This window comes from Heptranchias perlo, unplaced genomic scaffold (genome assembly GCF_035084215.1).
Source record: "Heptranchias perlo isolate sHepPer1 unplaced genomic scaffold, sHepPer1.hap1 HAP1_SCAFFOLD_490, whole genome shotgun sequence".
Classification (NCBI taxonomy): Eukaryota; Metazoa; Chordata; class Chondrichthyes; order Hexanchiformes; family Hexanchidae; genus Heptranchias; species Heptranchias perlo.
The window spans coordinates 34,520-62,514 of NW_027139506.1; the positions used below are offsets into that span (position 1 = coordinate 34,520).

General features: G+C 47.7%; 1 protein-coding gene across 2 annotated transcripts; it reads left to right on the forward strand.

Moving 5' to 3' along the window:
* Positions 1 to 77: 77 nt before the first annotated feature.
* LOC137313924 (E3 ubiquitin/ISG15 ligase TRIM25-like) lies at positions 78 to 27,992 on the forward strand. Of its 2 annotated transcripts, none has more exons than XM_067979644.1 (6): positions 78 to 709; positions 3,834 to 3,929; positions 4,619 to 4,849; positions 13,348 to 13,370; positions 14,326 to 14,534; positions 24,730 to 27,992. In XM_067979644.1, exons 1-6 carry the CDS (start codon positions 152 to 154, stop codon positions 25,260 to 25,262), a joined length of 1,650 nt encoding a protein of 549 aa, XP_067835745.1. In that variant the 5' UTR covers positions 78 to 151; the 3' UTR covers positions 25,263 to 27,992. The 2 variants fall into 2 exon arrangements, with proteins under 2 accessions (XP_067835745.1, XP_067835746.1); XM_067979645.1 differs by having other exon boundaries at positions 14,326 to 14,459.
* Positions 27,993 to 27,995: the final 3 nt, after the last annotated feature.

The following is a 27,995-nucleotide window of genomic DNA, read 5'->3' on the forward strand; positions in this document are numbered from 1 at the left end:
AAGGGTTAATTTTCAGCCAAAGTGAGTCATGAAAGTGAAATGAACTTTGTCACTCCTTGCACCGAGTGTTTATGAGAATTTCACTTCCTGCTCTGGTTCCTCTCTCTCTCTCTCTCTGTGCTGTGTGAAAACTTTTTCAGGTGCTGCAGGAATGGAGCCCGGAGCTTTCGAGGATGAATTAACCTGTGCTGTGTGTCTCCAGGTGTACCAGGACCCGGTGATATTACCCTGTGTGCACAGTTTCTGTTTGAAATGTATTGAGGGAGTTTGGGCCCAGACAGCAGGCCCAGAAGGGTTTGAGTGCCCTCAGTGTCGCCGGAAATTCAACCCCAGGCCCAGTCTGGAGAGAAACTTCACGCTGTGTAATATCGTGGAGAAATACAATCGCTCACAGCCTCCTGCTGATTCAGGCCGTGTCATGTGTGAGTACTGTGAAGAAAATCCAACCCCGGCTGTGAAGACGTGTCTGAAATGTGAAACTTCCTTTTGCTCCCTTCATTTAAAACCACATTTACGGAAAGAGGCCTTGAAAGATCACACCCTAATCGAGCCTACGGCTGACCATACAGAGAGACACTGCCTTGACCATAAGAAGGTCTTTGAATTCTACTGTAAAGATGATGCAGAGAGTGTGTGTGTTTCCTGTATAACAGGGAAACATAAATCCCACACACTGCTGAGCCTCGATCAGGCACAAGCTGCAATTAAGGTGAGTGACACAATTCCTGATATTAAATACAGTCAGCCATGGCTCAGTGGGCAGCACTCTCGCCTCTGAGGCAGGAAGACATGGGTTTAAATCCCACTCCAGAGACTTGAGCACAAAATCTCGGCTGACCCTCCAGTGCAGTAATGAGGGAGTGCTGCATTGTTGGAGGTGAAATCTTTCAGATGAGATGTTAAACCGAGGCCCCACCTGCCCTCTCAGGTGGAGGTAAAAGATCCCAGGGCACTATTTTGAACATAAGAACATAAGAATCAGGAGCAGGAGTGGGCCATTCTGCCCCTCGAGCCCGCTCCCCCATTTAAACAGATCATGGCTGATCTTCAACCTCAACTCCACTTTCCCGCCTGATCCCCAGATCCCTTGATTCGCCTACAGTCCAAAAATTCATCGATCTCAGCCCTGAATATACTCAATGACTCAGCATCCACAGCCCTCTGGGACAGAGCATTCCAAAGATTCACAACCCTCTGAGTGAAGAAATTCCTCCTCTTCTCAGTCTTAAATGGCCGACCCCTTATCCTGTGACTAGTTCTAGACTCCATGGCCAGGGAAAGCAACCTCTCAGCCCCTACCCTGTCAAGCCCCATCAGAATCATACATGTTACAATGAGATCACCTCTCGTTCTTCTATACTCCAGACAGTATAGGCCCATTCTACTCAACCTCTCCTCATAGGACAATCCTCTCATACCAGGAATTAATCTAGTGAACCTTCATTGCACTGCCTCTAAGGCAAGTATATCCTTCCTGAGATAAGGAAACCAAAACTGTGTGCAGTACTCCAGGTGAGGTCTCACCAAAGCCCTGTACAATTGTAGTAAGACTTCCTTACTCTTGTACTCCAACCCTCTTGCAATAAAGGCCAAAATGCTGTTTGCCTTCCTAATTGCTTGCTGTACCTGCATGCTAACTTTTTGTGTTTCTTGTACCAGGATACCTAAGTCTCTCTGGGCACCAACATTTAATAGTTTCTCACCACTTAAAAAATATTCTGTTTTTCTATTCTTTCTACCAAAGTGAATAACCTTACATTTCCCCACATTATACTCCATCTGCCACCTTCTTGCCCACTGTCTTAATCTGTCTATATCCCTTTGCAGACTCTTTGTGTCCTCCTTGCCGCTTACTTTCCCACCTAGCGTTGTATCGTCAGCAAACTTGGATACATTACACTCGGTCCCTTCATCTAAGTCATTAATATAGATTGTAAATAGCTGTGGCCCAAGCACTGATCCTTGCGGTACCCCACTAGTTACAGCCTGCCAACCTGAAAATGACTCGTTTATCCCCACTCTCTGTTTTCTGTCCGTTAACCAATCCTCGATCCATGCTAATATCTTACCCCTAACCCCATCTTGTGTAACAACCTTTTATGTGGCACCTTATTGAATGCCTTTTGAAAATCCAAATTTACTACATCCACTGGTTCCCCTTTATCTACCCTGCTAGTTACATCCTCAAAGAACACGAATAAATTTGACAAACACAATTTCCCTTTCATAACACCATGTTGACTCTGCCTAATCATATTATGATTTTCTAAGTGCCCTGTTACCACTTCCTTAATAATGGATTCCAGCATTTTCCCGACGACTGATGTCAGGCTAACTGGCCTGTAGTTTTCTGTTTTCTCTCTCCCTCCTTTCTTGAATAGCGGGGTCACATTTGTTACCTTCCAATCCACTGGGACCGTTCTAGAATCTAGGAAATTTTGGAAGATGATAACCAATGCATCCACTGTCTCTGCAGCCACCTCTTTTAGAACCCGCGGATGGAGGCCATCAGGTCCAGGGGATTTATCGACTTTTAGTCTTTAGTCCCATCAGTTTCTCAAGTACTTTTTCTCTACTGATAATTACTTTAAGTTCCTCGCTCTCATTGGCCCCTTGGTTCCCCACTATTTCTGGTCTGCTTTTTGTGTCTTCTACTGTGAAGACAGATGCAAAATATTTGTTTAATGCATCTGCCATTTCCTGATTCCCCATTATAATTTCTCCTGTCTCAGTCTCCAGGGGACCAACATTTACTTTTGCAGCTCTCTTCCTTTTTACATACTTGAAGAAGAGCAATGGAGTTATCTCTGGTGTCCTGGCCAATATTTATCCCTCAACCAACATTACGAAAAACAGATTATCTGGTCATTATTACATTGCTGTTTGTGGGATCTTGCTGTGCGCAAATTGGCTGCCGTGTTTCTGCATTACAACAGTGACAACATTTGAAAAATACTTCATTGGCTGTAAAGCGCTTTGGGATGTTCTGAGGTTGTGAAAAGCACGATATAAATGCAAGTCTTTCTGTAATCTTTTGAGGGAGGGTTTTCCTGTTAATGACGAACATTAATTTGAACTGATTGCAGACAGTGCTGATTTAGCCCAGTGTTTTCTTGCTGCCCGGAGTCTGGGTTTACTGCTGGTTGTTTTTTGTCAGTCAGATGCTCCCTCCCCTTTCTCTTGGTCTGTCTGAGAGAACAGGGTGGGCACTGGGAGGGGTGTGAGAGTGACCCAGGGTGACTGCCCCTCACCCACACTCAGCCCCTCCTCGTGAGGGCATTGTGGAGCTCAGTAATTCACAGTGTGGGCACCTGTGAGAACTGGCACTCCATGGCATAGGGCTGTAGAGCAGAGCATGTTGGAGCCCTGTGTAACACTGGGGTATTCTGCCATCTGACCATCAGTGAGAGGACCATCACCGGTGGGGGGAGTGAGGGACACCCACGGGGAGTGACTCAGGGGCTGGGGGGAGAAACTGTTTCTCACAACAAGAGGGAATTGGTGTTTGAGAAATGCTGGTGTGACTGAGTCTGTCTCCCTTTCCCCTCGGCTGATTCCTGGAAATGGAGGAGCTGAGTCCGTGTGAAAATGCAGCACACGGTGTGTCAGTGTGAAAAGAAGCCGGTGTGTGTGGTCACTCAGTTTATACAGGGCGGGGAGCGCCTCTTTACTGAGAGCCACAGAAGGGAATATTTCTGCTCAGGGCCCAGACACTGAGAATCCCCCAAACCACTTTCTATCCACACCCAGTGGGGTCACTCCTGGAACGGAATCATTTCCCCTTTAAATCCCAGTTTGAATCCCTTTTGAAAACTTTCCAATTGCCTTTACAGGAAGAATTGGAGAGAGAAATCGAGAGGCTTCGGGGAGTCCAGCAGAATTGTTCCAGCAAACAGCGAGACTTGGAGAGATCAGAAGCTGAAATGAAGGTAGGGAAAAGTGGGACTGGATTTACTCTGGAATCTGCAGCCAATTCAGGACAAACTCTGGGAAATTCCTCCCCAGCTCCCTTTTAAAGGGTGGGAGTGACTCCAAACCCCCCACATGTTCAGGGAGTCTGTTCCAGAGATCGCGGACTCTGGTGTCTAACCTAACTCTGTGCCTATGGATTTTATACACAGACCCTCTGGTCCTACCATCCCGATGCATCTCAATACCTCACCCAACCAGTGAGTCCAATAATCCCTCCATCATTTTAAAAATCTCAATCCTGTCCCTCTCGGCCTTTCTCTAAATGACCCTCCCTCTTGGAGCCGATCCTCAGAATTAAATCCATCAGACTACGTGTCATTCTGGCCACCGTCCTCTCCAGAGTCTTGATTTCCTTCACCAGGTGTGGGCACCAAAACTGGACCCATCACTCCAGGTGTGGATGGACCAGGTGGCAGTGCCATACACAGTCTAAATACAGTGCTCTTTCTTTTAAACTCAAGGCTCAAGGCAACACTTGTAAAACTCTGTTTTCTCTCCCAGTAGACACCCCCCACTGCTTGTCTATCTTTAACGGGTGATCGAGTAGTGATCGAAACAAACTGTCCCGTCCCTGGAAAGTGCCGTGTGCTCAGGGTAAGAGCTGTGTGGAAGGGCCGTTTGTAATGAGAGTTGGTTTGGGTTTCAGACACGAATCAATGAGCTGAAAGGAAAGCTATCGAAGAGCTACTCTGACTGGAGGAGACAGCTGGAAGAAGATGAAGAATACGCACTGAAACTGATCGATGAGGAGGGGCTCCGAGCTCTCTCACAGATTAGAAGCTGTTCTGAAGCATTAAACAAGAGGATGGAACAGATGACATTAATAGATGGAGAATACCATGGTCTGCTACAGAGGGACCCTCTCTCCTTTATTCAGGTACATCTTCAATATAAACAGGGCCATGTCTGGGGAATGGGGCGTTTCTGTGAGGCTGGTGAGAGGGCTGAATTGTTTGAAGATTGTTGGTGGGGCCCAGCAATGGTGCTGCCCCCTCAGCCCTGCCCCAGGAGTGTTGGTGCTGCCCCCTCAGCCCTGCCCCAGGAGTGTTGGTGCTGCCCCCTCAGCCCTGCCCCAGGAGTGTTGGCGCTGCCCCCTCAGCCCTGCCCCAGGAGTGTTGGTGTTGCCCCCTCAGCCCTGCCCCAGGAGTGTTGGTGCTGCCCCCTCAGCCCTGCCCCAGGAGTGTTGGTGCTGCCCCCTCAGCCCTGCCCCTGGGGTGTTGGTGCTGCCCCCTCAGCCCTGCCCCAGGAGTGTTGGTGCTGCCCCCTCAGCCCTGCCCCAGGAGTGTTGGTGCTGCCCCCTCAGCCCTGCCCCAGGAGTGTTGGTGCTGCCCCCTCAGCCCTGCCCCAGGAGTGTTGGTGTTGCCCCCTCAGCCCTGCCCCAGGAGTGTTGGTGCTGCCCCCTCAGCCCTGCCCCAGGAGTGTTGGTGCTGCCCCCTCAGCCCTGCCCCAGGAGTGTTGGTGCTGCCCCCTCAGCCCTGCCCCAGGAGTGTTGGTGCTGCCCCCTCAGCCCTGCCCCAGGAGTGTTGGTGCTGCCCCAGGATGGAGTGCAGTAAAATGTTGGATTATTCCCCATTCCTGTGACTGGCTCCACCTACTGTTATACATTGAACTCTTTACTCTCAATCCCAAATTCACGGTTTGGTTTCATTGGGTGTTGATTTGTTTGTTGTATAAACAATCGAATAGTGATCATGGGGGAGTTCAATTATCCGAATATAGACTGGGGAAAAAACAGAGTAAAGGGCAAAGAGGGGGAGGAATTCCTCAAATGTGTTCAGGAGAACTTTCTTCAATATGTTTCCAGCCCAACGAGGAAGGAAGCAGCGCTGGATCTAGTTGTGGGGAATGAAGTGGGGCAAGTGGAGCATGTTTCAGTGGGGGAGCATTTGGGAAACAGTGATCACAATATCATTAGGTTTAGAAAGTAATGGAAGAGGACAAGAAACAATCAAATGTGAAAATACTCAACTGGAGGAGGGCTAATTTCTGTGAGTTGAAAAGGGATCTGGCCCAGGTGGGTTGGAAACAAAGATTGGAAGGTAAAACAGTAAATGAGCAATGGGAGGCCTTCAAAGAGGAGATAGTTCGGGTACAGACTAGAGACATTCCTGTGAGGGGGAAAGGAAGGGCATCCAGAGCTAGAGCTCCCTGGATGATTAAAGAAATAGAGATTAAAATGAAACAGAAAAAGGAGGCTTATGATAAATGTCAGGTTCATAATAGTAAACAATTTTACAACACCAAGTTATAGTCCAGCAATTTTATTTTAAATTCACAAGCTTTCGGAGGCTTCCTCCTTTGTCAGGTGAACGATGTGAAAATGGATCACATCGTTCACCTGACGAAGGAGGAAGCGTCCGAAAGCTTGTGAATTTAAAATAAAATTGCTGGACTATAACTTGGTGTTGTAAAATTGTTTACAATTGTCAACCCCAGTCCATCACCGGCATCTCCACATCAGGTTCATAATAGACAGTAATCACAGTAGAGAATCAAACAGAATACAGAGAGTGCAGAGGAGAACTGAAAAAAAGGAAATGAAAGGGGCAAAGATAATGTATGAGAAAAGATTAGCGGGTAACATAAAGTCTTTTAGAAACTTACAAAGTGTAAAAGGGTAGTTAAAGGAAAGGTGGGGCCAATGAAGGACCATAAAACTCCACAGGAAAAGTGATCCAACCGCGGCTATCTAGAGAAGTTAAGGATGGTATTAGATTAGAAGAAGAGGCTTACAATGTTACCAAAAAGAGCAGTCAGCCTGAGGATTTGGAGGGTTTTAGAAATCAGCAAGGGATGACCACGAAATTGATAAAGAGAGACAAAATTGAATGAGAGTAAACGAGCAAGAAATATAAAAACAGATTGTAAGAGTTTCTACAGGAATGTAACAAGGAAGAGATTAGTTAAAGTAAACGTGGGTCACTTAGAAGCAGAGACAGGAGAAATTATAATGGGGATTAAGGAAATGGCAGAGATGTTAAACAAATATTTTGTATCTGTCCTCACCGTTGAAAAGACAAAAACATACCGGAAATAGTGGGGAACCAAGGGGCAAATGAGAGTGAGGAACATAAAGTAATGACGATTAGTAAAGAAAAAGTACTGGAGAAATTAATGGGACTAAAAGCTGACAAATCCCCTGGACCTGATGGTCTACATCGTGGGGTTTTAAAAGAGGTGGCTGCAGAGATAGTGGATGCATTGGTTTTGATCTTCCAGAATTCCCTCGATTCTAGAACAGTACCTGTTGATTGGAAGGTAGCAAATGTAAACCCGTATTCAAGATAGAAGAGAGAGAGAAAACAGGGACCTATAGGCCAGTTAGCCTGACATCAGTGGGAGAGAAAATCCTAGAATCTATTATTAAGGACGTAGTAACAGGCACTTAGAAAATCGTAATATGATCAGGCAGAGTCAGCACGGTTTTATGAAAGGGAAATTGTGTTTGACAAATCTATTGGAGCTTTTTATGGGTGTAACTAGCAGGGTAGATAAGGGGGAACTGGTGGATGTAGTATATTTGGATTTTCAAAAGGCATTTGGTAAGGTGCCACAGAAGATTAGGGCTCATGTGATTGGGGGTAATATATTAGCATGGATTGAAGATTGGTTAACGGACAGAAAACAGAGAGTAGGAATAAACGGGTCATTTTCGGGTTGACAGGTTATTACTAGTGGGGTGCCACAAGGATCAGTGCTTGGGCCTCAGCTGTTTACAATATATATCAATGATTAGATTAGTGGACCGAGTGTAATGTATCCAAGTTTGCTGACAATATAAAGATAGGTGGGAAAGTAAGCTGTGAGGAGGATGCAAAGAGGCTGCAAATGGATATAGACAGGTTAAGTGAATGGGCGAGACGGTGGCAGGTGGAGTATAATGTGGGGAAATGTGAAATTATCCACTTTGGCAGGAAGAATAGAAAAGCAGAATATTTTTTAAAAGGTGAGAGACTAAAAATGTTGGTAGTCAGAGGGATTTGGGTGTCCTTGTACAAGAATCACAGAAAGTTAACATGCAGGTACAGCAAGCAATTAGGAAGGCAAATGGTATGTTAGCTTTTATTGCAAGGGGGTTGGAGTATAAGAGTATAAGAGTAAGGACGTCTTGCTGCAATTATACAGGGCTCTGGTGAGACCATACCTGGAGCATTATGTACAGTTTTGGTCTCCTTACCAAAGGAAGGATATACTTGCCTTGGAGGGGGTGCAACGAAGGTTCATTAGATTGATTCCTGGGGTGAGAGGGATGTCTTATGAGGAGAGATTGAGTGGAATGAGTTTATATTCTCTGGAGTCTAGAACATAAGAACATAAGAAATAGGAGCAGGAGTAGGCCAATCAGCCCCTCGAGCCTGCTCCGCCATTCAATCAGATCATGGCTGATCTGATCCTAACCTCAAATCTAAATTCATGTCCAATTTCCTGCCCGCTCCCCGTAACCCCTAATTCCCTTTACTTCTTGGAAACTGTCTATTTCTGTTTTAAATTTATTTAATGATGTAGCTTCCACAGCTTCCTGGGGCAGCAAATTCCACAGACCTACTACCCTCTGAGTGAAGAAGTTTCTCCTCATCTCAGTTTTGAAAGAGCAGCCCCTTATTCTAAGATTATGCCCCCTCGTTCTAGTTTCACCCATCCTTGGGAACATCCTCACCGCATCCACCCAATCAAGCCCCTTCACAATCTTATATGTCTCAATAAGATCGCCTCTCATTCTTCTGAACTCCAATGAGTGGAGTCCCAATCTACTCAACCTCTCCTCATATGTCCGCCCCCTCATCAAAAGAATGAGAGGTGATCTCATTGAAACATATAAGATTCTGAGAGGGCTCGACAGGGTAGGTGCTGAGAGGTTGTTTCCTCTGGCTGGAAGTCTAGAACTAGAGGGCATAGTCTCGAGATAATTAGCCCATTTAGGACCAAGATGAGGTGAAATGTCTTCACTTAGAGGATTGTGAATCTTTGGAATTCTCTACCCCTGAGTGCTGTGGATGCTCAGTCATTGAGTATATTCAAGACTGAGATTGACAGATTTTTGGAAACTAATGGAATGAAGGGATTATGGGGATTGTGCGGGAAGTGAAGTTGAGGTTGAAGATCAGCCATGATCTGATTGAATGGTGGAGCAGGCTCGAGGGGCCGAATGGATTAAAATAGATAAAGAGGAAGTACTAAAAGGGTTGACAGCGCTCAAAGTAGAAAAGTCACCCGGTCCGGGTGGGATGCATCCTAGTTTGCTGAGGGAAGTAAGGGTGGAAATAGTGGAGAGTCTGTCCACAATATTTCAATCCTCCTTGGATATGGGAATGTTGCCAGAGGACTGGAGGATTGCAAATGTTACACCTCTGTTCAAAAAAGGGGAGAGGGATAAACCCGGCAACTACAGGCCAGTCAGCCTAACGTCGATGGTGGGGAAATTTCGAGAGACAATAATCTGAGACAAAATTAATTGTCACTTGGAAGAAAATGGGATAATAAACGACAGACAACACAGATTTATTAAAGGCAAATCGTGTCGGACTAACTTGATTGAATTCTTCGATGAAAACTTGTTAGCAAAATTGAAGCCCATGGGATTAAAGGGACAGTGGCAGCGTGGACACGAAATATGCTCAGAGACAGAAAGCAGAGAGTAGTGGTGAACGGTTGTTTTTCAGACTGGAGGGAAGTTTATCGTGGTGTTCCCCCAGGGGTCAGTATTCGGACCATTGCTCTTTTTAATATATATTAATGACCTCGACTTGGGTATACAGGGCATAATTTCAAAGTTTGCAGATGTCACAAAACTCGGAAATGTAGTAAACGATGTGAAGGATAGTAACAGACTTCAGGAGGACAGAGACAGACTGGTGAAATGGGCAGAAACATGGCAGATGCAATTTAATGCAAAGAAGTGTGAAGTGATGTATTTTGGTGGGAAGAATGAGGAGAGGCAAAATAAACTAAATGGTACAATTTTAAAGAGGGTGCAGGAACAGAGAGACCTGGGGGTGTATGTACACAAATCTTTGAAGGTGACAGGACAAGGTGAGAAGGCTGTTTAAAAAGTACCCAGGATCCTTGGCTTTATAAACAGTGGCATAGATTACAAAAGCAAGGAAGTTATTCTAAACCTTTATAAATGACTGGTTCGGCCCCAGCTGGAGTATTGTGTCCAATTCTGGGCACTGAACTTTAGGAAGCATGTGAAGGCCTTAGAGAGGGTGCAGAGGAGATTTACTGGAATGGGACCAGGGATGAGGGGCTTCAGTTATGTGGAGAGACTGGAGAAGCTGGGGTTGTTTTCCTTAGAGCAGAAAAGGTTAACGGGAGATTTAATTGAGGTGTTCAAAATCATGAAGGGTTTTGATAGAGTAAATCTGGAGAAACTGTTTCCAGTGGCAGAAGGTTGGCCTTTATTTCTAGGGGGATGGAGTATAAAAGCAGGGGAATCATGCTACAACTGTACAGGGTGCTGGTGAGACCACACCTGGAGTACTGCGTACAGTTCTGGTGCCCTTATTTAAGGAAGGACATACTTGCATTGGAGGCAGTTCAGAGAAGGTTCACTCGGTTGATTCCGGGTATGGAAGGGTTGTCTTATGAGGAAAGATTGAACAGGTTGGGTCTATACTCATTGGAGTTTAGAAGAATGAGAGGAGATCTTATTGAAACATACAAGATTCTGAGGGGACTCGATAGGGTAGATGCTGAGGGGATGTTACCCCTCGTGGGGGAATCTAAAACGAGGGGGTATGGTCTCAGAATAAGGGGTCACCCGTTTAAGATGGAAATGAGGAGGAATTTCTTCTCCCAGAGGGTCGTGAATCTTTGGAATTCTTTACCCCAAAAAGCTGTGGAGGCTGAGTCATTGAATACATTCAAGGCTGAGTTGGACAAATTTTGATCAGCAAGGGAGTCAAAGGATATGGGGAAAGGGCGGGAAAGTGGAGTTGAGGTAAAAATCAGATCAGCCATGATCTCATTAAATGGCAGAGCAGGTTCAAGGGGCCGAATGGCCGACTCCTGCTCCTATCTCTTATGGGCTTATAAAGTTCTGTAAACATTGGACACAGATTTAAGATGATCAGCAAAAGAATCAGGTGAGAAGAGGAGAATTCTTTTTACACAGCGAGTTGTTCTGATCTGGAATGCGCTGCCTGAAAGGGCGGTGGAAGCAGATTCAATAATAACTTTCAAAACGGAATTGGATAAATACTTGGAGGGGTAAAATTTACAGGGCGATGGGGAAAGAGCGGGGGAATCAGGCTAATTTGATAGCTCTACCCAAGAGCCGGCACAGACACGATGGGCTGAATGGCCTCCTTCTGTCCTGAATCATACTATGATTCTATGACTTAAAAATAATTGAGAGATCTGATGAGGGTTGTGCAGTTGATGTTGTGTATATGGACTTTCAGAAGACATATGATAAATCATAGAATCATCGATTCATAGAAAGGTTACAGCACGGAAGGAGGCCATTCAGCCCATCGAGTCCGTGCCGGCTCTATGCAAGAGCAATCCAGCTAGTCCCACTCCCCCACCCTTTCCCTGCAGCCCTGCAAATTTTTCCTTTCAAGTACTTATCCAGTGCCCTTTTGAAGGCCATGATTGAATCTGCCTCCACCACCCCCTCGGGCAGTGCATTCCAGATCCTAACCACTCCCTGTGTAAAAAAGTTATTCCTCATGTCACCTTTGGTTCTTTTGCCAAACACCTTAAATCTATGTCCTCTGGTTCTTGACCCTTCTGCCAATGGGAACAGTTTCTCTCTATCTACTCTGCCTGAACCCTTCATGATTTTGAATATCTCTATCAAATCTCCTCGCAACCGTCTCTTCCAAGGAGAACAACCCCAGCTTCTCCAGTCTATCCACGTAACTAAACTCCTTCATCCCTGGAATCATTCTAGTAAATCTCTTCTGCACCCTCTCTAAGGCCTTCACATCTTTCCTAAAGTGTGGTGCCCAGAACTGGACACAATACTCCAGTTGTGGTCGATCTAGTGTTTCATAAAGGGTCATCATGACTTCCATACTTTTGTACTCTGTGCCTCTATTTATAAAGCCCAGGATCCCGTATGCTTTTTTAATCACTTTCTCAACCTGCCCTGCCACCTTCAACGATTTGTGCACATAAACCCCCAGATCTCTCTGTTCCTGTACCCCTTTTAGAGTTGTGCCCTCTAGTTTATATTGCCTCTCCTCATTCTTCCTACCGAAATATATCATTTAGTATTTTTCTGCATCCCACACAATAGACTTGTTAGCAAAATTAATGCCCATGGGAATAAAGGGACAGGGGCAGCGTGGCTATAAAATTGGCTAAGGGACAGAAAGCAGAGAGTAGTTTTTCAGATTGGAAGGAAGTTTACAGTGGTGTTCCCCAGGGGTCAGTATTAGGACCACTGCTCTTTTTGATATATATTAATGACCTGGACTTGGGTATATGGAACATAATTTCAATGTTTGCGGCTGACACAAAGCTTGGAAATGTAGTAAACAGTGAGGAGGATAGGAACAGACTTCAGGAGGACATGGACAGACTGGTGAAATGGGCGGACACATGGCAGATGCAATTTAAGTGATGCATTTTGGAAGGAAAAATGAGGAGAGGCAAAATAAACTAAATGGTACAATTTTAAAGGGGGTGCAGGAACAGAGAGACCTGGAGGGTCATCGACAGAAATCTTTGAAGGTGATTAGGACAATTTGATCAAGCTGTTAAAAAAGAATACGGGATCCTGGGCTTTATAAACAAGCTTGGAGTACAAAAGCAAGGAAGTTATTCTAAACCTTTATAAATCACTGGTTAGGTCCCAGCTGGAGTATTGTGTCCAATTCTGGGCACCACACTTTAGGAAGGATGTGAAGGCCTAAGAGAAGGTGTAGAGGAGATTTACTAGAATGGGACCAGGGATGAGGGACTTCAGTTATGTGGAGAGACTGGAGAAGCTGGGATTGTTCTCCTCAGGGCAGAGAAGGTTAAGGGGAGATTTAATCGAGGTGTTCAAATCATGAAGGGTTTTGATAGAGGAAATAAGGAGAAACTGTTTCCACTGGCAGGGAGGCCAGTAACCAGAGGACACAGATTTAAGGTAATTGGTAGAAGAACCAGAGGGGAGATGAGGAGAATTTTTTTATGCAGTGAGTTGTTCTGATCTGGAATGCGCTGCCTGAAAGGGCGGTGGAAGCAGATTCAATAATAACTTTCAAAAGGGAATTGAAGGGGAAAAATTTGCAGGACTATGGGGAAAGAACAGGGGGAGTGGACTAATTGGATAGCTCTTTCAAAGAGCCAGCACAGGCACGATGGGCCGAATGGCCTCCTCCTGTGCAGTATGATTCTTTGATTCTATTGACTGATTTGATCTCCTCTCTTTATTCACAGAACTCGAAGCAGCTCCTTTCCAGGTAAGTTCCTCTCAGTCATACAGTACCTGCTGCTGATAGGGAACCTTCACCTGTATCTGGGAGAAGAGTGAAAGTAGAATCACCGCTTGGAAACCTCCCCAGATCAGGGGCTTTCAAATGGGGCGAATATTGAGTGATGTTTAACTGTGGTTTGAGGGGTTCTTGGCTCAGGCAGCCTGTGGGAAATGGGAGTGAGATGGGTTGTTCCATCGGTGTGTCGAGCTTCTCAGGAACCTGTTAGACAGGAATTGAGAGTGAGAGAAACCTGCAGTGACCTGTATCTAACCGAGGCTTCCTAAAGGCTCCATGTGTGTCAGTGACAGCTTTATTCCATTGGGTCAGGAAGTGCTGTGTGATTGGCTTGTTCTATCAACCAGCCCATGGAGAAATGAGGAGAGGGGCAGGTCCCAGTGTCAGAGTGACAGTAAAATGTCTTGTGATTGGCTCATTCTATCCACTAACAGAGAAATGAGTGTGTGCTGAAATGTCCCAGTAATGTCAGTGTGACTGGACACTCTGTGAGGGAATCCCACCGATCCCAGGTCCCTGGGAGGCTGTTCCTTCTCCTCTCCTCACTTCACATGATCGTAGTGAGTGTGTTCCTGCAGAGAGGGGGGAGCACAGACTGGAGACCCTCGGGATAATAATAATTATTAATAATGGAAAGATAAGGGCTCCAGTACAGAGAAACTGGACTGAACACAGACGGCTTTGAAAATCACAAACTGAGCTGAAGTGACAGCAAACCAGGATCCCACTGCTCGTGTGGAGATCAGTGTGAATGCAGGGAGACTGCAAATCCCGGGATTCTGCCATTCTCAGGATGGGTTGCTGCGGGGTGTCAGTACGAGCATTAGAAGGGGTGCAGGTTGTCGCACTGATCACTCGTTCCCCTTTGGGTTTCTGATCTGAAATGTCCCCACTGATAAAAACATTCTCTCCTCTTTCATTACAGAGTGACTGAGACTCAGAGAGTCACAGACCCAGATGTTCCAGCGCTCACCCTGAACCTGTCCAAAATATCTCAACTTGTCCAGAAGAGGCTGAATGGATCGGAAAAGTACCACTCAGACATATTGGGAATGATAAGTGAGAACGTGCAGCTTTTCTCCAATTCTGGGCACCACACTTTAGGAGAGATGTCAAGGTTAAGAATTTCAGGAGGTGAGGAGACACTTAGATTAAAGCCCTCAGGTTAGAGATGATTGCCGTTAGCTGGGCTTGTCTGAGACATGAAGAAACTGTTATTAAATCATTAAAATAAGATTTCCAAGTGGATTACGATCAATATACTGATTGGACTGAAAGAGGAGGAAGGCGGTGTGTACTGAGGACATCTGAATGGAGAAGCGGGGAAGTTATGTTAAACTTGTATCAAACCTTGGTTAGACCACACTTGGAGCACTGTGCACAGTTCTGGTCTCCATATACCTTGGTTAGACCACACTTGGAGCACTGTGCACAGTTCTGGTCTCCATATACCTTGGTTAGACCACACTTGGAGCACTGTGCACAGTTCTGGTCTCCATATACCTTGGTTAGACCACACTTGGAGCACTGTGCACAGTTCTGGTCTCCGTATACCTTGGTTAGACCTCACTTGGAGTACGGTGCACAGTTCTGGTCTCAATATTATAAAAAGAATCTAGAGGCACTGGATAACGTGCAAAAAAGATTCACAACGATGATGACAGAACTGAGAGGTTATAAATATCAGGAAAGGTTGAACAGACTGGGGCTCTTTTCTCTCAAAAAGAGAAGGCTGAGGGGTGACCTGATAGAGGTCTTTAAGATTATGAAAGGGTTTGATGGGGTAGACGTAAGGAAGATGTTTACACTTGTGGGGAGACCAAAACTAGGGTCATAAATATAAGATAGTCACTAATAAATCCAATCGGGAACTCAGGAGAATCTTCTTTACTGAGAGAGTGGTGAGAATGTGGAACTCGCTCCCACATGGAGTAGTTGAGGCGAACACACAGATACATTTAAGGGGAAGCTGGATAAAGACATGAGGGGGAAAGGAATAGAATGATACACTGAAAGGGTTAAATCAAGTCGGAGGGAAGAGGCTCATGTGGAGCATTAACACCAGCATGGACCAGATGGGCCGAATGGCCTGTTTCTCTGCTGTACATTCTATGTAATTCTATTGATGTCGAGGCCTTGGAGAGGGTGCAGAGGAGATGTCCTGGAATGGTACAGGGATGAGGGACCTCAGTTATGTGGAGAGATTAGAGAAACTGGGATTGTTCTCTTTACATCGAGTCACATCAAGTCTACAGCACAGAAACAGGCCATTCGGCCCAACTGGTCCATGCCGGAGTTTATGCTCCACACGGGCCTCCCCTCTCCCTACTTCATCTCACCCTATCAGGATACCCTTCTATTCCTTTCTCCATCATTTGCGTATCGAGCTTTCCCTTCAATACATCTGTGCTATTTGCCTGAACTGCTCCTTGTGGTGGTGAGTTCCACATTCTCACCACTCTCTGGGTTAAGAAGTTTCTCCTGAATTCCCTATTGGATTTATTAGTGACTATTTCCCATTGATGACCTCGAGTTTTGGACTCCCCCACAAGTGGAAACATTTTCTCTCGAAGGCTCGAAGGGCCGAATGGCCTACTCCTGCTCCTATTTTCTATGTTTCTCTACTTCTACCCTATCAAACCCTTTCATTATCTTAAAAACCTCGATCAGGTCACCCCTCAGCCTTCTCTTTTCTAGAGTAAAGAGTCCCAGCCTGTTCAGCCTTTCCTGATAAGTTTATCCTCTCAGTTCTGATATCATCCTTGTGAATCTTTTTTTGCACCCTCTCCAATGCCTCTATACACTATTTATAATATGGAGACCAGAACTGTTCACAATACTCCAAGTGTGGTCTAACCAAGATTCTATACAAGTTCAACATAACTTCTTCACTTTTCAATTCTATCCCTCCAGAAATGAACCCCAGTGATGATTTGCCTTTTTATGGCCTTATTAACCTGTGTCGCTGCTTTTAGTGATTTGTGTGTCTGTACCCCCAGATCCCTTTGCTCCTCTACCCCATTTGGACTCTTATTGAACAAGCAGTTTGTGGCCTCTTTATTCTTCCTACCAAAATGCACCACCTCACACTTATCTATATTACAATTCATTTGCCAATTACAGCCGACTCTGTAAGTTTATTAATGTCCTCTTGTATTTTGACACATTCTTCCTTTGTATTAACCACACCCCCCAATGTGCTGTCGTCTGCAAATTTTGAAATTGTACTTCCAATTCCCGAATACAAATCATGAATGTAAATTGTGAACAACAGTGGTCCCAGCACCGATCCCTGGGGAACACCACTTCCCACCTTTTGCCAGTCTGAGTAACTACACTTAATCCCTACTCTCTTTTCTGTTTTGTTGCCAACTTGCTCTCCATTACCTGCTCATTTATCCTGAGTGCAGAGAAGGTTAAGGGCAGATTTAATAGAGGAGTTCAAAATTTTGAGTGATTTTTATAGAGTAGAGAGGGAGAAACTGTTTCCAGTGGCAGGAGGGTCTGTAACCAGAGGACACAGATTTAAGGTAATCAGCAAAAGAACCAGAGGGGAGATTTGGAGAATTTTTTTTACAGCAAGTTGTTCTGATCTGGAATGCGCTGCCTGAAAGGGCGGTGGAAGCAGATTCAATAATAACTTTCAAAAGGGAATTGGATAAATACTTGAAAAGGAAAAATTTGCAGGGCTATGGGGAAAGAGCGGGGAAGTGGGACTAATTGGATAGCTCTTTCAAAGAGCCGGCACAGGCACGATGGGCCGAATGGCCTCCTTCTGTGCTGTAAGATTCTAGGATTCTATAGGGGACTGCCAGTATAGAATCATAGAAAGGTTACAGCACGGAAGGAGGCCATTCGGCCCATCGAGTTCACGCCTGCTCTCTGCAAAAGCAATCCTGCTAGTCCCGTTCCCCCGCCCTTTCCCTGTATCACTGCAGATTTTTTCCTTTCAAGTAGTTATCCAGTTCCCTTTTGAAGACCATGATTGAATCTGCCTCCACCACCCCCTCGGGCAGTGCATTCCAGATCCTAACCACTCGCTGTGTAAAAAAGTTTTTCCTCATGTCACCATTGGTTCTTTTGCCAATCACCTTAAATCTATGTCCTCTCATTCTTGACCCTTCTGCCAATGGGAACAGTTTCCCTCTATCTACTCTGTCTGGACCCTTCATGATTTTGAATACCTCTATCAAATCTCCTCGCAACCATCTCTGTTCCAAGGAGAACAACCCCAGCTTCTCCAGTCTATCCACGTAACTAAAGTCCCTCATCCCTGGAATCATTCTAGTAAATCTTTTCTGCACCCTCTGTAAGGCCTTCACATCTTTTTTAAGTGCGGTTCCCAGAACTGGACACAATACTCCAGTTGTGGCCGAACCAGTGTTTTATAAAGGTTCATCATGACTTCCTTGCCTTTGTACACTATGCCTCTATGTATAAAGCCCAGGATCTCTCTGTTCCTGTACCCCTTTTAGAGTTGTGCCCTCTAGTTTATATTGCCTCTCCTCATTCTTCCTACTAAAATGTATCACTTTGCATTTTTCTGCGTTAAACTTCATGCCACGTGTCCGCCCAGGCCACCTGCCTGTCTATACCTCTTGAAGTCTATCACTATCCTCCTCACTGTTTACTACCCTTCCAAGTTTTGTGTCAACTGCAAATTTTGAAATTGTCCCCTCGACACCCAAGTCATGAATATATATCAAGGAAAGTATCTCCAAGCACTGGCACCTAATAGACCACATCATCGTCCGAGCGAGGGACCGCAAAGATGTCCGCATCACCTGGAGCCGCCGACTGCTGGACTGACCACCGACTAATCCACTCGACCATCTCCATCAACCGAGCCCCAAACCGGCAGCGGCAGAAAAAACTCTGCCGCAGGAGACTTAATGTCGCTGGACTCAAAGACCCTGAGAAGAAAGACCAACTCAGCCGTCGCCTTACAACCAATCTGGCAACGACCAATGATCCAGAGTCCCAGAGTGCCCACAGCGTCTGGTCCGCCCTAAAAGCCACCATAGTCAGCACCTGCGAGGAGACACTCGGTCTCTCGACCAGGAAACACCAAGACTGGTTCGACGAGAATGATCAGGAGATCCAGGATCTCCTAGACCGTAAACGCAAGGCGTTCCTGAATTGGCAGCTCCACCAAAACTCGAGTGAGAGGAAACAAGCCTCCAGGCAACTGAAGGCCGAGGTGCAACAAAGAACCTGTGACCTAAAGAACAGATGGTGGGTGGAAAGAGCGCAGGAGACTCAGCAACTCGCCGACAACCACGACGTGCGCGGCTTCTTCAGCGCAATTAAAGCCATCCACGGTCCGAGTACCCAGGGACCTACCCCACTGAGAGCCAAACATGGAGAGGCGCTCATCAAAGACAGAGAGGCAGTCAACGCCCGCTGGAGAGAGCACTTCGAGGACCTCCTCAACCAAGACCCAGTCCTCGACACAAGTACCCTCGACACCGTCCCGCAACACGCGACCCGCCACCATCTCAGCTCAACCCCAGCCCGCCACCATCTCAGCACAACCCCAGCCCGCCACCATCTCAGCACAACCCCAGCCCGCCGCCATCTCAGCACAACCCCAGCCCACCACCATCTCAGCACAACCCCAGCCCGCCGCCATCTCAGCACAACCCCAGCCCACCACCATCTCAGCACAACCCCAGCCCGCCGCCATCTCAGCACAACCCCAGCCCGCCACCATCTCAGCACAACCCCAGCCCGCCACCATCTCAGCACAACACCAGCCCGCCACCATCTCAGCACAACCCCAGCCCGCCACCATCTCAGCACAACCCCAGCCCGCCGCCATCTCAGCACAACCCCAGCCCGCCACCATCTCAGCACAACCCCAGCCCGCCGCCATCTCAGCACAACCCCAGCCCGCCACCATCTCAGCACAACCCCAGCCCACCACCATCTCAGCACAACCCCAGCCCGCCGCCATCTCAGCACAACCCCAGCCCGTCACCATCTCAGCACAACCCCAGCCCGCCACCATCTCAGCACAACCCCAGCCCGCCACCATCTCAGCACAACCCCAGCCCGCCGCCATCTCAGCACAACCCCAGCCCGCCGCCATCTCAGCACAACCCCAGCCCGCCGCCATCTCAGCACAACCCCAGCCCGCCGCCATCTCAGCACAACCCCAGCCCGCCGCCATCTCAGCACAACCCCAGCCCGCCGCCATCTCAGCACAACCCCAGCCCGCCGCCATCTCAGCACAACCCCAGCCCGCCGCCATCTCAGCACAACCCCAGCCCGCCACCATCTCAGCTCAACCCCAGCCCGCCGTGAGGTCAAAAAAGCCATTCGACAACTGAAAAACAACAAGGCCCCCGGTGCTGATGGAATCCCCGCTGAAGTACGAAAACATGGCGGAGAGGCACTCTTGACACGAATACACGACCTTATCACCCTTGTCTGGAAGGAAGAGAGCATGCTGGGAGATCTCAGAGACGCCGTAATTGTGACCATCTTCAAGAAAGGAGAGAGGTCCGACTGCGGAAATTACAGAGGGATTTCCCTAATGTCCACCACGGGAAAGGTCATCGCGAGAATCCTCCTCAACCGCCTCCTTCCAGTGGCCGAAGAGCTCCTCCCTGAGTCTCAATGCGGCTTCCGCCCGTCAAGAGGCACAATGGACATGATCTTTAGCACGGGACAAATCCAGGAAAAGTGCAGGGAGCAGCATCAACCTCTGTACATGGCCTTCTTCGATCTCGCAAAGGCCTTCGACTCTGTCAACCGTGAGGAATTGTGGAGCATCCTCCTCAAATTCGGCTGCCCCCAGAAATTCGTCACCATTCTCCACCTGCTCCACGATGACATGCGAGCCGTGATCCTCACCAACGGATCCACCACAGACCCAATACGAGTGCAAACTGGGGTCAAGCAGGGCTGCGTCATCGCACCAACGCTCTTCTCCATCTTCCTCGTTGCAACACTCCACCCCATCACCATGAAGCTCCCCGCCGGAGTGGAGCTAACCTACAGGACAAGCGGGAAACTGTTCAACCTTCGACACCTCCAGGCCAGAACCAAGACCACCCCAACTTCTGTCATCGAGCTGCAGTACGCAGACGATGCCAGCGTGTGCGCACACTCAGAGGCCGAGCTACAAACCATCGTCGACGCATTCACCGAGGTGTATGAGAGAATGGGCCTCAGGCTAAACATCCCGAAAACAAAGGTCCTCTCCCAGCCCGCTCCTGCCACACAACACTGCCCCCCGACCATCAAGATCCACGGTGAGCCTCTGGACAGCGTGGATCATTTCCCATACCTCGGGAGCCTCCTCTCGGTGCGAGCAGACATCGATGATGAAATTCAACATCGACTCCAATGCGCCAGTGACACCTGAGGAACAGAGTGTTTGAAGACCGAGACCTCAAATCCAGCACCAAGCTCATGGTCTACAGAGCAGCCATGGTCCCCGCCCTCCTGTACACATCAGAAACATGGACAATGTACAGCAGACACCTCAAATCACTGGAGAGATATCACCAACGTTGCCTCTGCAAAATCCTGCAAATCCACTGGCGGGATAGACGCACCAACGTGAGCGTTCTCTCCCAGGCTAATATCCCCAGTATCGAGGCACTGGTCACGCTCAACCAGCTGCGATGGGCGGGCCACATTGTCTGCATGCCCGACACAAGATTCCCGAAACAAGTGCTCTACTCCGAGCTCTGCAATGGCAGGCGATCACTAGGAGGGCAGAGGAAACGCGAGACGGACACTCTCAAAGCCTCCCTAAAAAAATGCAACATCCCCACCGACACGTGGGAATCGCTTGCCCTAAATCGCCCAAACTGGAGAAGCATCATCCACGAAGGCGCCAATTACCTCGAGCGTCACCGAGTGGAGCACGCGGAGACCAAGCGTAAGCAGCAAAAAGAGCGCACAGAATCCAGAGCGTCTCACCCACCCACCTTATCAAACACTACCTGCCCCACCTGTGGCAGAGTCTGCGGCTCCAGGATTGGACTATTCAGCCACCGCAGAACCCACCCTCCCGGAGTGGAAGCAAGTCATCCTCGACCCTGAGGGACTGCCAAAGAAGAAGATATATCAAGAAAAGCAGTGGTCCCAGCACCAACCCCTGGGGAACACCACTGCACACCTCCCTCCAGTCCGAAAAACAACCGTTCACCACTACTCTCTGTTTCCTGTCACTTAGCCAATTCTGTATCCATGTTTCCACTGCCCCCTTTATTCCATGGGCCGCAATCTTGATGATAAACCTACCGTGCGGCACTTTATCAAACGCCTTTTGGAAGTCCATATACATCACATCAACTGTATTACCCTCATCTACCCTCTCTGTTACCTCATCAAATAGCTCCATCAGGTCAGTTAAACACGATTTGCCTTTGACAAATCCGTGCTGGCTTTCCCTATTCAATCCACACTTGACCAAGTGACTGTTAATTCTGTCCCGGATTATCGGTTCTAAAAGTTTCCCCACCACTGAGGTTAAACTCACTGGCCTATAGTTGCTGGGTTTATCCTCACACCCTCTTTTGAACAAGGGTGGAACATTTGTATTTCTCCAGTCCTCTGGCACCGCCCCCCGTATCTACGGATGTTTGGAAAGTTATGGCCAGTTAGCAGGTCGGGTTAGTTGTGTTCAGACAGCTGGGAATATCCCCGAACTTTAATCTCAGGTCCCTGTGTGTGTGGATCAGGAGCCTGAGATTAATCCTCAGTCGCCAGTGACACCTGCTTTAAACATTCCTCACTGGAATGGGCCAAAGCTTCACCCGCCATGGGTCAGGTAGGGGCGGGGTTACACACTGTCAATCAGAGTGTCTCTTAAAGGGACACTGTCCCTCACAGGGCTGTCAGAATCTGTGCTCCGGGGAGGGGGCAGAATCAGCTCAACAGGGGCAGCCCCTGTCCCAGGGATCGTCATCGAGCAGTCGACAGGGATCAGGGGGAGAGCGGGAATATTCCAAGGTGTGTTTATATCACAGGGGATCACAATGTTCATAATTTCTATTTAACCCTTTATGTTTCTATTTAACCCTTTCTGTTCCTAGTTAACCCTTTCTTTCTCGGTGACGTTTCTTCAGTCAGGGTTCAGTGCGAGGGATTCGAGGGTCGAGTTCCTGCACCTGTTCCCTCCTCGCAGCTCGGAATTGGTCCAAGTCTCAGACCCAGGGCTAGAGGGAGTGTTGGTGAATTCAGAGTGAACAGGGAGCAACAGTTTAATGTACAGAAGGGACATCAGATTCATCTCAATTGACAACAGAATCCTCACTGCTGTGTGGAAATTAATGGAGACTTTAATCAGAGCTGTGAGCAGGATGGAACAGTAACAGGAGGGGGAGAGCCCAGGGCACACTCCTGTATTCAGGATGGAACAGTAACAGGAGGGAGAGAGCCCAGGGCACACTCCTGTATTCAGGATGGGACTGTAACAGGAGGGAGAGAGCCCAGGGCACACTCCTGTATTCAGGATGGAACAGTAACAGGAGGGGGAGAGCCCAGGACACACTCCTGTATTCAGGATGGAACAGTAACAGGAGGGAGAGAGCCCAGGGCACACTCCTGTATTCAGGATGGAACAGTAACAGGAGGGAGAGAGCCCAGGGCACACTCCTGTATTCAGGATGGAACAGTAACAGGAGGGAGAGGGCCCAGGACACACTCCTGTATTCAGGATGGGACAGTAACAGGAGGGAGAGAGCCCAGGGCACACTCCTGTATTCAGGATGGAACAGTAACAGGAGGGAGAGAGCCCAGGGCACACTCCTGTATTCAGGATGGGACAGTAACAGGAGGGAGAGAGCCCAGGGCACACTCCTGTATTCAGGATGGGTCAGTAACAGGAGGGAAAGAGTCCAGGGCACACTCCTGTATTCAGGATGGAACAGTAACAGGAGGGAGAGGGCCCAGGACACACTCCTGTATTCAGGATGGGTCAGTAACAGGAGGGAAAGAGTCCAGGGCACACTCCTGTATTCAGGATGGGACAGTAACAGGAGGGAGAGAGCCCAGGGCACACTCCTGTATTCAGGATGGGACAGTAACAGGAGGGAGAGAGCCCAGGGCACACTCCTGTATTCAGGATGGAACAGTAACAGGAGGGAGAGAGCCCAGGGCACACTCCTGTATTCAGGATGGGACAGTAACAGGAGGGAGAGAGCCCAGGGCACACTCCTGTATTCAGGATGGAACAGTAACAGGAGGGAGAGAGCTCAGGGCACACTCCTGTATTCAGGATGGGACAGTAACAGGAGGGAGATGGCCCAGGGCACACTCCTGTATTCAGGATGGAACAGTAACAGGAGGGAGAGAGCCCAGGGCACACTCCTGTATTCAGGATGGAACAGTAACAGGAGGGAGAGAGCCCAGGGCACACTCCTGTATTCAGGATGGAACAGTAACAGGAGGGAGAGAGCCCAGGGCACACTCCTGTATTCAGGATGGGACAGTAACAGGAGGGAGAGAGCCCAGGGCACACTCCTGTATTCAGGATGGAACAGTAACAGGAGGGAGAGAGCCCAGGGCACACTCCTGTATTCAGGATGGAACAGTAACAGGTGGGAGAGAGCCCAGGGCACACTCCTGTATTCAGGATGGAACAGTAACAGGAGGGAGAGAGCCCAGGGCACACTCCTGTATTCAGGATGGAACAGTAACAGGTGGGAGTGAGCCCAGGGCACACTCCTGTATTCAGGATGGAACAGTAACAGGAGGGAGAGAGCCCAGGGCACATTCCTGTATTCAGGATGGAACAGTAACAGGAGGGAGAGAGCCCAGGACACACTCCTGTATTCATGATGGAACAGTAACAGGAGGGAGAGAGCCCAGGGCACACTCCTGTATTCAGGATGGAACACTAACAGGAGGGAGAGAGCCCAGGTCACACTGCTGTATTCAGGATGGAACAGTAACAGGAGGGAGAGAGCCCAGGGCACACTCCTGTGAGCTGTGTATTCCCAGTACAGCCAGTGCTGAGATTGTGGGGCTGTAACTGTGAGTCTGTGGGATGTGTTGTGTGCCGGTGAATCCCCTCCATTGTGTCTGGGAGAACGTGTGCACAGTGCCAGGGGCTTGTGTGATTAAACTGACTGCTACTGTGTGTCTCCACTGCAGTGTTTGCACTGAGTGTGCAGCACTGGGACCCACACACTGCTATTTAACAGGGATTCTGATCAAAGGCCATTTATTTAACAGGGGATGAACACAGTCTCAGAGGTAATATGGGGCTGACAGTGTCTGGGAAATACTGACACTCCCACCCTGCAGCTGTCAATCATTGATGGGAGTGGAATAACCCTGTCTGACCAATCTCTTCTCTCCTCTCCAGGGCAAAGGTCAGCGATGAGCCTGGATCCAAAGACAGCAAACTGGAACTTGGTTATGTCGGATGATCTGAGATCAGTAACACGGACTGGACAGAAACAGCCCTACCCACCTCACCCAGAGAGGTTTAAAGACTGGCCCCAAGTCCTCTGCTCCCAGAGTTTCTCCTCAGGATCCCATTCCTGGGATGTGGAGACTGATGGGGAAGACTGGAGAATAGGGATTGTGTGTGGGAGCGCAGAGAGAGAGGGGGGAGAGTCTGGTCTCGGGATCAGCAGTAAATCCTGGTGTTTATGTTATTCTGTTTTGTTTGGTGATTATCTCAGTGCCGGTCACAATTCCCGGTTCACTGACCTCCCACTGATCCCGTCTAAGAGCCGGATCCGAGTTCAGTTGGACTACGAGGCCGGGACTGTGTCATTTCACCGGGTCACTGACTCACTGACACATTTACACACATTTCAAACCACATTCACTGAACCCGTGTTTCCGGCATTTTATTGTTGGGAAAAAACATCCCTAAAACTGTTAAATTAATCCTGATAGCGGAGACTCGGTGACATCACTTCCTGTTCGGGACTGATGTCACTTCCAGGTCTGCCCTTCTGATGATGTCACTTCCAGGACTGCTCTTCTGATGATGTCAGTTCCAGGTCTGCTCCATATGATGATGTCACTTCCAGGTCTGCCCCTCTGATGATGTCACTTCCGGGAGCGTGTCTCTGATGATGTCACTTCCAGGAGTGCCCCTCTGATGATGTCACTCCCCGCTCTGTCCCTCTGATGATGTCACTCCTGGCTCCGCCCCCTCTAATTATGTCACTTCCAGCACTGCCCCTCTTTGTCAGGATCCGGGGTCTTTGTGATTTTCTTTGTGAGGGTCGGTCACTAAAGCTAAAAATAGCTGCTTTTGGTGAGTTTGCTTGTAATTCGTAGCGTTCCAATTAATTGTCTCCTTCAGTTGTAGAATTTTACCACTTTAGTTGCAGAATTGTCGTGGTATTAATCACAGTAGTGAATCAGAATAGTGGCAGGCACGACTGTATTAATCACAATAGTGAATGGTAGTGACAGGGCATGACTGTATTAATCTCAGTAGTGAATGGTAGTGACAGGGCACGACTGTATTAATCACAGTAGTGAATGGTCATGACAGGGCACGACTGTATGAATCACAGTTGTGAATGGTAGTGACAGGGCACGATCGTATGAATCTCAGTAGTGAATGGTAGTGACAGGGCACGACTGTATTAATCTCAGTAGTGAATGGTAGTGACAGGGCACGATCGTATGAATCTCAGTAGTGAATGGTAGTGACAGGGCACGACTGTATTAATGTCAGTAGTGAATGGTAGTGACAGGGCACGACTGTGTTAATCTCAGTAGTGAATGGTAGTGACAGGGCACGGTCCCTTTAAAGTGCTGCTGTGAAAATCTGAGTCTGGGGTTTGAAATTGTTCTTTGACGGTCGCTCCAAACAGTGATGGTGAATGGACAGCCCGAGTTACACTGACTTCAGTGGGAAAGAAAATGGTGCGGGTGTAAAATGGGCTGTCCATTCACTATCGCCCGTGTTGCACTAACACCAGAGACTAATTTCACCCCCGGGGTCTCCTGGGCATCGCTGAGAGCTTCTGGGACTGCCCAGGGGGGGTAACACATCTGTCTGCAACTAAGCAAATGTATTGATTCATTGGACCAGACTGGGAACTTTTAATCTGTGTTTTATGGGGTGGTGATTTTTAGTTTATTGGACAGTAAGGTTCCTCCAGGGCTCACAACCAACATGAAATGGGAGTATTATGGGATGTTACTGAGGTGACTGAGTGTGTGAGACACAAACAGGAAAATTGCCCCACCAATTGGAGTCTACAATCAGCGTCCCAGGTGGTCATGGGTGATAATGGGACATTTTGTGATAACCAAAAACCAAAGGGTCAGGAAAACGATGTGTGAGTGACCGGTGAGAAACAAAGATCACCTGGGAACAACCCCCAAAAGGCATCAATCAGGAATCAATACACAATCCAGTGAAAGTCAGGAAAGGGGAGTTAACAATCGTTAATTGATAGCTTTCTCTTGGAGATGGTTGTGTCCTTGCTTATACTGAACAGTGAGAAGAATATTTTATAACCTGGGCTCTACCCGAGAGATCGGGACCACGCAGGGGGAGATAAGCAAAGACCTCCAGACACCCCCCGATCTGTTGATCAGATAGCCTGAAAGCACAGGAATGGCTTGTATTTGATGTCACGTTCGGTGTGATTTTGGGAAACAGCTGTGTGTGTAAATGTGATATTTTGCACGTGAGGCAACCAGTCTGTGGAACGCATGATGGAGATGCCCTGAAGGACGGGTCTCAGACATGCTCAGTCACGTTGACAACACCACTACATGAAATGGTTAATGTGCTCAGGAGAGTGAGGACAGATACTGGATCACTACTGATTTACACTTGGTAATCAAGGCACTGACACATGCTCCATAGAGAAACCGACTAGTGAATGAAACAATCAGGATAGTGTTAAACACACTGGTCCCGATCAGAGGGATTGAAATTAAAGTAAAGACGGACATAGAATTTGGATTTCCAAAATTCAGGGTTGGATTCCTTCGAGTTAACAATGAAATTGGGACAACTGAGGGCCGGGGAGAAATAATACTGAGCCAGAATTATCCACAAGATGGATAATGGTAAAAAGGAGAGCTGGAGGATCTTTGAAGTCCAAGATTTCATGATGATATGGTAGTATTTGGGGGGAGCCTAGTTTCTGTAGTTTTCTGTGCAATGCATTATGATTTTCTTTGACTGTATCATGATGTGTAATATTAACCAAATGAAACTTAGATTAGAAGAGCAAATGGCTGGAGATCGGTCTGTGATGCTCACAGGATGAGGACCTTAGATAAGGCCCCAGGATCACACAAAGGAGGGTGGGGGGAGATTGTAGAAGATTAAGACTGAGAAGTAATGAGGGAAATCACTTTCTTAGATTACTTCTGTAGTTTAAAACCCCTAATATTGATAGATTGACAGTGCATTCGAAACAACGTAATGCTGAAATTGAAAAGGGGACCTCTACCCCTGGGGATCATGAATGGAGGGAGGTCGTCTATAATGTGGGACAGCATCCTTGGGTGAAAATCATGTCTCTGCTTTTTGTTATTATACAGCTTGTTATGATTGTAACACTTTTCTTTCTCATTTGTCGTATTTGAAAGAACTTTTTTGTAAATGTGACGCTGATTAAACTTCTTGTAACAATGTTT